Source organism: Rhinoderma darwinii, unplaced genomic scaffold (assembly GCF_050947455.1).
Source record: "Rhinoderma darwinii isolate aRhiDar2 unplaced genomic scaffold, aRhiDar2.hap1 Scaffold_960, whole genome shotgun sequence".
NCBI classification, from domain to species: Eukaryota; Metazoa; Chordata; class Amphibia; order Anura; family Rhinodermatidae; genus Rhinoderma; species Rhinoderma darwinii.
The window spans coordinates 58,535-71,595 of NW_027464535.1; the positions used below are offsets into that span (position 1 = coordinate 58,535).

At 50.3% G+C, this 13,061-nt stretch overlaps 1 protein-coding gene across 4 annotated transcripts in view; it reads right to left on the reverse strand.

Annotated features, from left to right (window-relative positions):
* Positions 1 to 5,964: 5,964 nt before the first annotated feature.
* The window catches only part of SRCAP (Snf2 related CREBBP activator protein), a 38,545-nt gene continuing 31,448 nt past the window's right edge, over positions 5,965 to 13,061 (reverse strand). For all 4 annotated transcript variants that reach the window (XM_075849557.1, XM_075849558.1, XM_075849556.1 and 1 more), the window contains 9 exons: positions 12,762 to 12,976; positions 12,479 to 12,681; positions 11,683 to 11,852; positions 11,119 to 11,315; positions 10,869 to 10,983; positions 10,144 to 10,269; positions 9,471 to 9,632; positions 9,312 to 9,395; positions 5,965 to 9,233 (listed from right to left, as the gene is read on the reverse strand). In XM_075849557.1, coding sequence (XP_075705672.1) covers positions 6,522 to 9,233; positions 9,312 to 9,395; positions 9,471 to 9,632; positions 10,144 to 10,269; positions 10,869 to 10,983; positions 11,119 to 11,315; positions 11,683 to 11,852; positions 12,479 to 12,681; positions 12,762 to 12,976 — 3,984 coding nt within the window. In that variant the 3' untranslated portion in view covers positions 5,965 to 6,521. The remainder of the gene's footprint in view (positions 9,234 to 9,311; positions 9,396 to 9,470; positions 9,633 to 10,143; positions 10,270 to 10,868; positions 10,984 to 11,118; positions 11,316 to 11,682; positions 11,853 to 12,478; positions 12,682 to 12,761; positions 12,977 to 13,061) is intronic.

Genomic DNA, 13,061 nt, shown 5'->3' on the forward strand with positions numbered 1-13,061 from the left:
GAATTGCTCCCTCTAGTGGCTAACACATGGAAATTTTATAAATTAGAATCTAATTTATAATATTTCCTGACTTGTGAAAAAATGTAAAAAATTAGAACAATGTGTAATCATGTATATAATAACTATTTAACTAAAAAAATAATAATAATAATTTCTAGCGACACATTCCCTATGAGGTGATTCAGCACCTTCTTACTCTTCAAGGGCGTATTCAGGCCGTCCACATCCAGGAGAGGAATCGGATATGCGGAGAAGTGTGATATGTGTCAGGAAGGTGCGTATGTGGGGTACTCATCCCGTGTCACGGAGTTGGATCCAGGTCAGATTATTAAACATCCGGCTGCACCCCGCAGTCCCAGGAAAGCCGCGGTCCCAGCCTAATCCCAGTGGTGTGTGTAGCGGCAAGGACCAGGCCCCGTCATCTGCAAGAGAAAGGAGTTTAGCACAAGCGAGAATGGTAAACACAAAACAAACATGTAAACAACGTCGATGGCGAACCCGGGAGCGGGTAACAGGATATTTCCCATCAAAGAGGTAGAACGGCTACGAGTAACAATCGTTAAACTAGAAGAACATAAAGCGCGTCCATATACCAAGTGCGCGAGCATTCCTCGTACAAAGATGTGAATCATCCAGCGCCATTTTCCTCCAAGTGAAGTCGTCTTCTGGCCTGCACAGGATCCTCAGAGAAGAGCGGGCTCATACACTTCTATTGAGTCCGTCGTCCGCTACATTGATTTCTGGGAAAAAGCAGAACAGAAACGTAGCGGCGGAGCGCTCACACGATCACTTCTGCCGATTTGTTCTAGCGATTGGTGGGGGTCTCAGTGCTCGGACCCCCCCAATCAAAACTTCTGACATGTTACTATGACGCAAGAAGTTCGTTGAACGTTTAGTTACACTTTAACACTCTATGAAAGCCGCCGACCAATCGAACGGTCTCTAAGCCCCGGGGTTTAATGCACTTCATAGAGACCGATTCTACATTTCATCTTCCCAACAAATACCAGATTCCTCTCATCGCCTCTCAAGACCCTTCTACGTGGGCCAATGATCGGGTGAATGAGCATTTATATGATTATTGTTCTGTGTAAACAATCATTCATCGCGGATGACATTTGGTCGTTACTTGGCCGCACAACGCCCCATGTAAACTGACAGATGTGCTGCCGACATGACGAGCGATCATAGCGACTCATCCACATTTTACCATCATTGCTGTTTGAAGAGAACAAGTGATATTGTTGATCGGCGCGGATTTTAATGTGGGAAATACAGACGATATCTTCCCGTGTAAAACCACCTTTACTTTTAGAGGATCAGTGGACACCCCGGTCATGTCCTGAAACTTTCCTACCAAAACACGCTAGACAGACGGCTCCTCCTCATTATGGTCTGAACAGGTTGAACCCAGGATGAATGTGAACAGTTCTGTAGAAATCAGGCGGAATTAGAACATATATTGGAAGATCCTTCTCCGTGATCTACAGGATACCCCACCGCCTAGACCTGCGATTACTTACCGGAGGGATAGACGCCTGGTGAGAAAACATCACGAGTCACTCCAAGCAACAGGCACACGGCTTGATAAGAAACGCTTTCGATGTGGTAGGTGCAGGACCCGTAGAACGAGACGCAACGTGACGGACATGTGCAATACATTGTAATTCATTATACATAAAGGAACACCCCGCTCGCCACACATTCCAGAGCTCCATCAGGGTAACTGGGACCATCTCAGCTTTGGAGGTGTTGAATTTGTGCAGGAACTGGGAGTTGAGGCAATTGGGACAAAATGATTCTTCAAATAGATCAAAATGGATTTCCCAGATGGACTTGAAACCTTGACATTTGCTGGTTGTGGCGACCTCTGCCCGCTACACACATGATCTGTACCCGGTCAGTAATACCGAATTATCAACACATATGGTGGTCCTTGTCAATCACATAACCGACCCTCTATGGACATCACGATACGCACCAGATTGGCTTTTACCTGGAGTAGAACATCATTTTAAATATGCGCTGTTTGGTATTCTCTTTACATACCTGGATGCCGTCCGGTAACTTACTGATGGATTTTAGCATTATCTATATATATATATATATATATATATATATACACACACACAACTAATAACTATATACAGTGAACAGCGCCCCCTAGTGATTAGTATTCATGCTGCATCGGGCTGGGGGGTGCCAAGGATGCAATGTAATGGGGATCACTTTACAGGGCACATGTTTTAGGAGGAGTGCTCTGTAGAGGGACATTAGAGGCTGAAACCTTATAGAACATATAGAAGCTTTACATGCGGCCATATATTGCTTTACAGGCTGCATTAGATAAAGAGACCCATCACCTGCAAACTCCAGTACACGGCTCGGCCAGCACATCAGAGGTTAATCCGGGCAGATCATGTTTGACAAATAAATACAACTTACTGGACATTAGTGGAGGCGCGCGCGCGCGGGTGTCCGAACACGGATGGAAACATTGCAATCGGCTGAGGTTTATCCGATATGTGATGACGCGACGTGTGTGTGTGTGTCTGTGTTTAGGGCCTGTTCACATCACCATTCATTTCCATTGAGGGATTCCGTCGGAGGTTTCTGTCGCGTTAGTCCCTCAACGGAAAGGCACATGGACACCACAGCTTCCGTTTCCCTCACAATTGAGATCGATGGTGACGGAAACATTGCTAAAGGTTTCGGTTTTTCACCGTTGTGATGGGTTTCCGCTGTTATGACACAACCAATAGTCGACTGTGCTATTAATTCCGTCAAAAACGACAGATCCGTCACAACGGTGATGTGAACGCGGCCGGGTGACATTTTATTGTTTACGGTCCCTGTAATGGAGATTGCGCAGTTTCAGTTTTAAACGTTTCCATTAAGAGGTTCGATTTTAGGGACATGGTTCTTTCAGTGATTACAATATATATCGGAGTGTCCTACAGTATTATTTATGTTCTCGGTTATTTATTTTTTTATTTCTTAACGAACATTTTCTCCTAAAACAGGCCCGGTCTGTAACTGCCCATAATCAAAACCAATACAAGCCAAGGACATGTCAGAGATGAGATTACGAAGAGAGGGGGAGAAGAGACAGAGGGGGGGGGGGGGGGATAATCCAATACTCTTAAGTAGAGATCACTCCTCCGCTGTCATTATTATCACAGGCAGGATTACACTGACAGGTAACACCTATATATAGATAACACAGGATCCACCATTCATAATAGACTGATCCTTCCTGTTCTGTAGAGATCACTTCTCAGTACAGCAGTCATTATCACAGGCAGGATTACACTGACAGGTAACACCTATATATAGATAACACAGGATCCACCATTTATAATAGACTGATCCTTCCTGTCTGTAGAGATCACTTCTCAGCATCATCTCATTATGATCACAGGCAGGATTACACTGACAGGTAACACCTATATATAGATAACACAGGATCCACCATTCATAATAGACTGATCCTTCCTGTTCTGTAGAGATCACTTCTCAGCTGTCATTATCACAGGCAGGATTACACTGACAGGTAACACCTATATATAGATAACACAGGATCCACCATTCATAATAGACTGATCCTTCCTGTTCTGTAGAGATCACTTCTCAGTACAGCAGTCATTATCACAGGCAGGATTACACTGACAGGTAACACCTATATATAGATAACACAGGATCCACCATTTATAATAGACTGATCCTTCCTGTTCTGTAGAGATCACTTCTCAGCATCATCTCATTATGATCACAGGCAGGATTACACTGACAGGTAACACCTATATATAGATAACACAGGATCCACCATTCATAATAGACTGATCCTTCCTGTTCTGTAGAGATCACTTCTCAGCTGTCATTATCACAGGCAGGATTACACTGACAGGTAACACCTATATATAGATAACACAGGATCCACCATTCATAATAGACTGATCCTTCCTGTTCTGTAGAGATCACTTCTCAGCTGTCATTATCACAGGCAGGATTACACTGACAGGTAACACCTATATATAGATAACACAGGATCCACCATTCATAATAGACTGATCCTTCCTGTTCTGTAGAGATCACTTCTCAGCTGTCATTATCACAGGCAGGATTACACTGACAGGTAACACCTATATATAGATAACACAGGATCCACCATTCATAATAGACTGATCCTTCCTGTTCTGTAGAGATCACTTCTCAGCTGTCATTATCACAGGCAGGATTACACTGACAGGTAACACCTATATATAGATAACACAGAATCCACCATTCATAATAGACTGATCCTTCCTGTTCTGTAGAGATCACTTCTCAGCAGTCATTATCATCACAGGCAGGATTACACTGACAGGTAACACCTATATATAGATAACACAGAATCCACCATTCATAATAGACTGATCCTTCCTGTTCTGTACAGATCACTTCTCAGCTGTCATTATCACAGGCAGGATTACACTGACAGGTAACACCTATATATAGATAACACAGGATCCACCATTCATAATAGACTGATCCTTCCTGTTCTGTAGAGATCACTTCTCAGCTGTCATTATCACAGGCAGGATTACACTGACAGGTAACACCTATATATAGATAACACAGAATCCACCATTCATAATAGACTGATCCTTCCTGTTCTGTAGAGATCACTTCTCAGCTGTCATTATGATCACAGGCAGGATTACACTGACAGGTAACACCTATATATAGATAACACAGAATCCACCATTCATAATAGACTGATCCTTCCTGTTCTGTAGAGATCACTTCTCAGCTGTCATTATGATCACAGGCAGGATTACACTGACAGGTAACACCTATATATAGATAACACAGAATCCACCATTCATAATAGACTGATCCTTCCTGTCTGTAGAGATCACTTCTCAGCATCATCTCATTATGATCACAGGCAGGATTACACTGACAGGTAACACCTATATATAGATAACACAGAATCCACCATTCATAATAGACTGATCCTTCCTGTCTGTAGAGATCACTTCTCAGCATCATCTCATTATGATCACAGGCAGGATTACACTGACAGGTAACACCTATATATAGATAACACAGAATCCACCATTCATAATAGACTGATCGTTCCTGTCTGTAGAGATCACTTCTCAGCATCATCTCATTATCACAGGCAGGATTATACTGACAGGTAACACCTACATATAGAGAACACATTCATTATAGGCTGATCTGCTACATACACTGTGACCTCCCTGCCCTCTCCAGGACATCACTGTGTAATCACAGACTGACCAGCTACATACACAGACTTCGCTGCCCTCATACTATAGTGAACCTTTAAGTTCCGTTAAGGTAGAAGCTTGAGTGATCCAAGTATTGTGGCCATAGTTCAGACGGTAAAACATAGGTGGATTATAAGCGTCAGAATCAGGCCCAACCTGCTACAAAGAACGTGCACGCAATCCATCATTTACAGAAAGGTTATTTAGCATTAAGGTTAAGGCCAGTGAAATGGCAGCGCAGAGTAAAATGAAGCAGCCAAGGACAGCAATAGGATGGGCAAATAGATTCTATCATGAAGGAAACCGTCTGCTGCTACAAACCAGCAGACAATGCTCAGCGCTGGGTCGTACAGCAACCAGACCCCCAGGAGCGTCTCATGTCCTTCCTAGGATGTTACAACTAATGCTGCTCCAACTGCAAGACACCCGACCTGATGTTACATAAGCCACAGAGGAGCAGAGAACAGGATTGGTTGTATTTTGTAAACGGCAATCCATTTTTCTACTTAAACTCTTGAGTTGCGTTGCGTGGACAAAGCTCTAAACCCATCCACTGCCGTCCAGGTAATACCCTGGTGGCCACGAATAACTTTACAGTGATGACATCACAGCACACCCGACACCACTCACATCACTTACACGCTGCGCCAAATGAGAGCTCTGAGCAAGGAAGGCGGCGAGGACATTTGGGAGAGGAAGGCGACACAACAACTTTATTCCAATGATACAACAGTCAAAAATATAGAATTTCATGTGCATTGCTAGTTCTAGGAATCAGACCAGACTGTGCTAAAATAATAGTAAAATGATACAAACAGTTCATGATAGATTCCCTCTAGCAAGATACAGACGCCATCCAATGGTGTTGCCGCTCGCCCTGACAGAGGGGCCTCGTCACACACAACGCACTTTACTCAACACTTTATTTTCATGAAAGAAATACAGGAACTTCTGTAGAAACAAGTCCAGAGCCCACGACATGCCCGGCCCCCGGGGACCCCTGTCTAATACTGCCCAGAACACAGGTCAGAACACAGAATTTGATCCCCGCAATGAAATGTAGGCCCGTCCTCCCCATCCTCTTTGCATAGATTGTGATTCTCAGTACCGGAGCTGCAGTTACACAGACAACACTTTGCCGGTCCCAAAACTTTTTGGGGCTCTTTTTCCTGTTCCCCAAGTTGTATGTCAAGGAGGCTTCTCACCAAAGAAAACACATTGGCCACTCCCGAGTGCAGTCAGTCACGTTTTGGCCTTTCTGCCTCTGTGGCTATTTGGAGAATTAAGGAGAGGGGAACGTGAGGAGCGGGTGTTACTGGCAGGGTTGGCAGTGAGGGAGCTGCGCAGAACACGCTCCGCAGGAGGACAAGGACGCTTTCTGCTCTCGCTGGAGCTGCCGTGTGGCGAGGAGGGCGGGCTGGGAGGACTCGCACTAGCAGGCTTCCGTTTTTTATTGAGAGGTTTCCCCTCGATAGGAGCACCACGGGGAGAACGTCCACGGGGAGATTTGGAAGATATAGCAGGAGGCACCTGGCTTGTGGTCTGTAGTCTAGTCCTGGCACTACGTGTCAGAGGGATTCTTACAGTGACCTCCTCATCGGAGGAGTCGTCCGTGTCTGCGAGGGAAGAGCTCTGCTCCCGCATGTCCAAGGTTTCAGCCTTAAGTGGTTTGCATTTTCTCTGTAGAGAAGTCCTCGTGACTTGGGGACTGGGGGATCTTTCTGGAGAACTGTCTAGCGTGTCATTTAGGAACACGGGACTGGAGTTGACTTTGAGCACAGGACGAGGCTTGGGTGGGCGGCCACGTTTCCGCTTTGGTGGGGACACCGGCTCCTCAACACCACTGCTGCTTGTACCCTCAGCGGGCACCACCGGAATGTTGGAAGATTCACTGGGAATGATGAGATCAGCAGAGGGACCGAGCGCCGCCGAGGATGCCGAGTCAGTAAGTTTGTGATCAAATTTACCGTGAGCAGAGATTGAAGACGAGTTTCCCTGCTTTGTATCCAACTTTGAAATCTCAGGTGCAGAGTCTCTGTGAAGAACCATGGAGGATGTGAGTGAAGCAACATCAATGGGGTCTACACACTTTTTGGAGGATAATGAGGGCACAAATAGGGGCTCTTCACGTGTTTTGAGGGATGCTGGTGAAGCAACACAGGGAGGTGCTTCAAGTCTTTTGGGCGACGCAGGGGAACCAACAATAGGAGACACTTCACGCTTTTTCGGGGGTCGTCCCCTCTTCCTTTTCTCAATAGGGGATCCACTTTCACTGTCAGAGTTCACCTTAAAAGGAAAATTTGGACTGCCATGTCTTTGGACTCCTGCAGAAGTTACTAAATCCCTTGTGGCTCCTTGTAGAGCAGTGTCCAGGTCAGGAGATGTGTGAGGAGAGGCGTCTACAAGGGTCACATCAACAGGGACACTGGTTGGGGACATGTCTGCTCTTGATTTGGGGGGCCTTCCTCTCTTTCGCTTTGGTGGAGGACTCCCCGTCTCAGAAGTCTCTTCAGATATGCGATCATGGGAAGGGCTATGAAGCTCAGGTGTAGGATTCTGACAGTCCTTCTCAGTGACTGGCTGAGGCCCCCTTCCTTTGATTTGGCGACGGGGAGTGGGAAGCCGTTCTTCTACCACAGTAACGAGACGTCCTGGCAGCCGTCTCAGCACTTTTGCTGTGGGTGAGGCCTCTGTAGCCCCAGCAAGTGTAATCTCAGAGTCTGCAAAGACTTTCCTGCGAGGTGTGCGGGGCAGTGCAGGTTCTTCTGGCTCCGCTCCCACAGGGCTGCCCGGCACCGCTCCCACAGGGCTGACCGGCTCCGCTCCCACAGGGCTGACCGGCTCCGCTCCCACAGGGCTGCCTGGAACCAGCTCTCCTCCCACAGGGCGGACCGGCTCCACACCCACAGGGCTGCCTGGAACCGCCTCCGCTCCCACAGGGCTGCCTGGAACCGCCTCCGCTCCCACAGGGCTGCCTGGAACCGCCTCCGCTCCCACAGGGCTGCCTGGAACCGCCTCCGCTCCCACAGGGCTGCCTGGAACCGCCTCCGCTCCCACAGGGCTGCCTGGAACCGCCTCCGCTCCCACAGGGCTGCCTGGAACCGCCTCCGCTCCCACAGGGCTGCCTGGAACCGCCTCCGCTCCCACAGGGCTGCCTGGAACCGCCTCCGCTCCCACAGGGCTGCCTGGAACCGCCTCCGCTCCCACAGGGCTGCCTGGAACCGCCTCCGCTCCCACAGGGCTGCCTGGAACCGCCTCCGCTCCCACAGGGCTGCCTGGAACCGCCTCCGCTCCCACAGGGCTGCCTGGAACCGCCTCCGCTCCCACAGGGCTGCCTGGAACCGCCTCCGCTCCCACAGGGCTGCCTGGAACCGCCTCCGCTCCCACAGGGCTGCCTGGAACCGTCTCCGCTCCCACAGGGCTGCCGGGAACCGCCTCCGCTCCCACAGGGCTGCCGGGAACCGCCTCCGCTCCCACAGGGCTGCCTGGAACCGGCTCCGTACCTGCTACATTTTCCGTCACGATTACCTCAGCATCTTCCTTCTCAGGTTCAAAATCGACAACAGTGTCCTTCTCAGACAAACTACTAGGAGGCAATGAAGGGGTTAGTGCGCCCATTGTAAGAGTCAGGTTGGTCATGGTCTCTGCACTTGGGCAGACCGCCTCTGGTTCTGGAGTCGCTGGATTGCTCCGGTCATGCACTTCCTCCTCTTTCTGGGATGGGGGTGCAGTGTCTGGAATGGTCGGGCTCTCCGCCAGGTCCACACTTTCAGTTGGTCGGCTTCCTCTTAGTCTTTCACTCATGCGAACCCCAACACGTTCATGGGTTCTGTTGGGCACCGGAGTTTTCACTTTACGATTTCTCCGGGTATCTTCATCCCATTTCTCTTCGGTGATCAGTCCCACCTCATCTTTAGCAAGGAAAAGGTCTTTTCGGGCGGCTTCTACCTGCTCCTAAGGAGAAAATAGTCAAACATTAGAATAAGAGGGGTTGGGAGATTTGGCCAGCGAGGATGTGGTGCCGTTACTTACCTCTGCCTGCTTCAGCTCCTCTTTACTGACTTCTTCTATTGAAGCTTCCAGATAGTACATGGCGTACCTCTCAATAGGCGTCAGCTGGCGGGGAGACATCCATGTGTTAATACTGTGGTCATATATTTATCATTTCCTTGCTGCCAGGGTCAGACTCACCTGTTCCACCAAAGCCGATATCTCCTGCTCGGCACGGCTCTGCTCCTCTTCTTCTGGCTCCAAAGGAACATTTTCATTAAACTCTGCAAGATCTGCGACCTGTTCTGCCCGAACCAAAGAAGCAGCCAGAGTGTCCTCCTCATCCTCGGCACCACACAAAGCCTGCAGAAAGGCACGGACACAAGAGAGTAGTAAGAGCGTGTCAGACGGCGGCCGCGGCCCACTCTACACGAGACACTACAAGGCGCGCGGTCTCTGCGGTGAACTCTCTAATACACAGCGGGGCAGATTCACCATTGATTTATCAAGCAGAATATCTGGCCAATCCCCAACCAGAGTCCAACTTGAATTTCTTATACTATTACTGGAAAAATGACAGCTGCCGTCATGATAGAAATGTATGGGGACGAGTGATCGGAGTAACGAGCGATCGTCCCCATACTAGATCCTTGTGAAAGGAGCAAATGAGCGCCGATCTACCAGCTGTCTCATTGGCCGGCGCTCGTTCACATGGCCCAGGAGGGGATGTGTCACAGGACATTTTGGGGTAAGCGAGCCTTTTAGTCAAAGTTACCGGACTTGTCTCCCTGAAGCCCCATCTCCTGCTACGTGGCATTGTGTTTTATCAGATGATGTTACACGGAGGATGAGGGGAGACGACGGCCCTATTTACCTGCTCCAGTATGTGGGCTTGTCGGGATGTGGCCCCGTCTTCTGTACTAGGGTCTGGGGACGCATTGCGGACTTCAGCTTCTTTGCGAGGCGCATCTTCCATGTCAAACAGCTCCCTGATGGTGTGCTAAAGAAAGAAAACATGGCGATCTACCAGGTCCAATCCAAGCAGCAGTCAAACGAATGGAATGCAGAGCAGTGGACACTTGTGGGTCCCTATGAATCCCATCCAACTGTATATACGGCATGAATAAGCGCAGGGAGAATGAGAGAAACCAGAAGAAAGACACAAAAGGCGGCAATAGATTCTACACCAAGTGTACACAGTGGTGGAAAGCATCTGACCTCCCACGCACGCCCCATCTGACCTCCCACGCACGCCCCATCTGACCTCCCACGCACGCCCCATCTGACCTCCCACGCACGCCCCATCTGACCTCCCACGCACGCCTCATCTGACCTCCCACGCACGCCCCATCTGACCTCCCACCCACGCCCCATCTGACCTCCCACGCACGCCCCATCTGACCTCCCACGCACGCCTCATCTGACCTCCCACCCACGCCCCATCTGACCTCCCACCCACGCCCCATCTGACCTCCCACCCACGCCCCATCTGACCTCCCACGCACGCCTCATCTGACCTCCCACCCACGCCCCATCTGACCTCCCACCCACGCCCCATCTGACCTCCCACGCAGTCTGGCTGGTCAGTCATGGCGTTACCTGTTTGAAGTAGGCGGTGGTGAAGTTTCCACCCTCGATGGCCATGTCTCCCAACAAACGCTTTTGCTGGGCTTTCTTCAGAATGTTTTCTTCCACCGTTCGCTCACTGACCAGCCTGCAAAAAGAAGGGATGTGGAAACAGACGCAAATTACAGACAGCAACCAAGTAAGACAACAGATGTCACGACTGAGGAGCGGATGAAAGGCGGGAAGGTAAAGGACACAAGGGGGACAAGACGGCATGACACACCTATATATGTGGACGTCCCGGGTCTGCCCAATGCGGTGACAGCGGTCCTGAGCCTGTGCATCCATTGTGGGATTCCAGTCACTGTCATAAAAGATTACAGTATCGGCCCCTGTGAGGTTCACTCCTACCCCCCCACTGCGTGTAGAAAGAATGAAGCAGAAAATACGCCTGTCCATGTTGAACCGTTCCATAAGCACCTAGAAACAGAAGGAAAAAGGTGTCGGCGGAGGCCCCCGGTATCAGAGGAGGCCCCCGGTATCGGCGGAGGCCCCCAGCCCCCGGTATCGGCGGAGGCCCCCAGCCCCGGTGTCGGCGGAGGCCCCCAGCCCCGGTGTCGGCGGAGGCCCCCAGCCCCGGTGTCGGCCCCCGGTGTCGGCCCCCAGCCCCGGTGTCGGCGGAGGCCCCCAGCCCCGGTGTCGGCGGAGGCCCCCAGCCCCGGTGTCGGCCCCCAGCCCCGGAGTCGGCGGAGGCCCCCAGCCCCGGTGTCGGCGGCACTGCTCTCCTTATATTCACCACATCCTTGCTCCCCACTATAGATGACTACTCTAGCTCTGGCTTCATTACCTGTCTCTGCTCCACACGTGTGGATCCATCGAGGCGCAGATAAATATGTCCATGATAATTCAGGAACTGCTCCAGCACGTCCAACATTCGTGTCATCTGAGTGAATAGGAGAACACGATGGCCGCCAGATTTCAGCTGACGCAGCAGACGGTCCAAGGTTTGTAGTTTTCCTGCATACAATGATATGTATTGTGAGGACTCCTATTTGGGGAGAAGAGTCTCCGACGCTGGAGCCTCGGCTGAGCGGGATGTAAGGGGGTCCTCGCGGGAAACGTTAGTGTCTGGGGTCACACAAGATTAATATCTGGACAGTAGGATAGAACTCTGCTCTCCCCATAACGATTGCCGCCGGTCATTGTCTTATAGAGATCATTCAGATCTATGGACCACACAACTAGAAATGGATATTGCTGGGAATAATTCCTCCGTCTCTACATTTAACCACTTCCCGCACTTTGAGGTAACAGGAGGGCAGTGTCGTGCGGGGTCACAGGCGGAGGACGGTCCATACCCTGCAGGTTACAGCGGACACGCCGCTCCAAGATAACATGGGTGAATGTTAGAAAAAAAAAGCACAGAAGCCCTCAAACCGCTATAATGGAAAAATGAAATATAAATGTTATGTCCTTGGAAGCCACGGAAAAAAAAAAAAGCTGCCTGGTCCTTAATCACCGGTGTGTGTGCTGCAGCATGTGGTGTGTGCGGGGTCATCTATTTTACCTCTGGAGTGGGCCGACCCTCCACAGAATCCTTACACCCCTGTATATAGGATCACACGGGGGGGGGACACACTTACCACAGTCATACTGTATGAGACGAAGATCAGGGAACTGGGTCCTCATATTGGAGATGATGCGATGAAGGCAGCGGGTGTGCGGGGTCAGCTCCTGGGACAACGTATCTTTAAAGACTTGCTCTTCCAGGACCAGGGAGGGTGGAGGGTGAGAGGTGTGGAGAGTAATCTGCGGGGCCTCCACAGGAGGCATAGCAAATATAAACCTAGGAAGACCAAACCCATGCATATGAGGAACACGGCCCCATCGCTGACAAGCGTTCCCCTACTGCCCCTCGCTACCCACCTCTCAATGACGGGCGCCAGCTGCTCCAGGCGCTGCTCTGCGGTGAAGCTGCATCTAGTGACAGCGCAGGTCTGCTGGCGGGCCGGCTGCACGGAGCACACACGCAGCACCTCCGTCCCGTAGACTGGAGCCAGGGCGCTTCTCCTCTCATTCAGATGAAAGATCCTTTCCAGTCGCTCCAGTTTCTGTTTTCTACGTCGTTCCTCTAGCGGCTCCTGCCCAGACATCACAGTCAGTAATTACATGTCCGCTACAGCACAACCAGCGCCACGTCCCACCCCACCAGCCACTACATGCAGG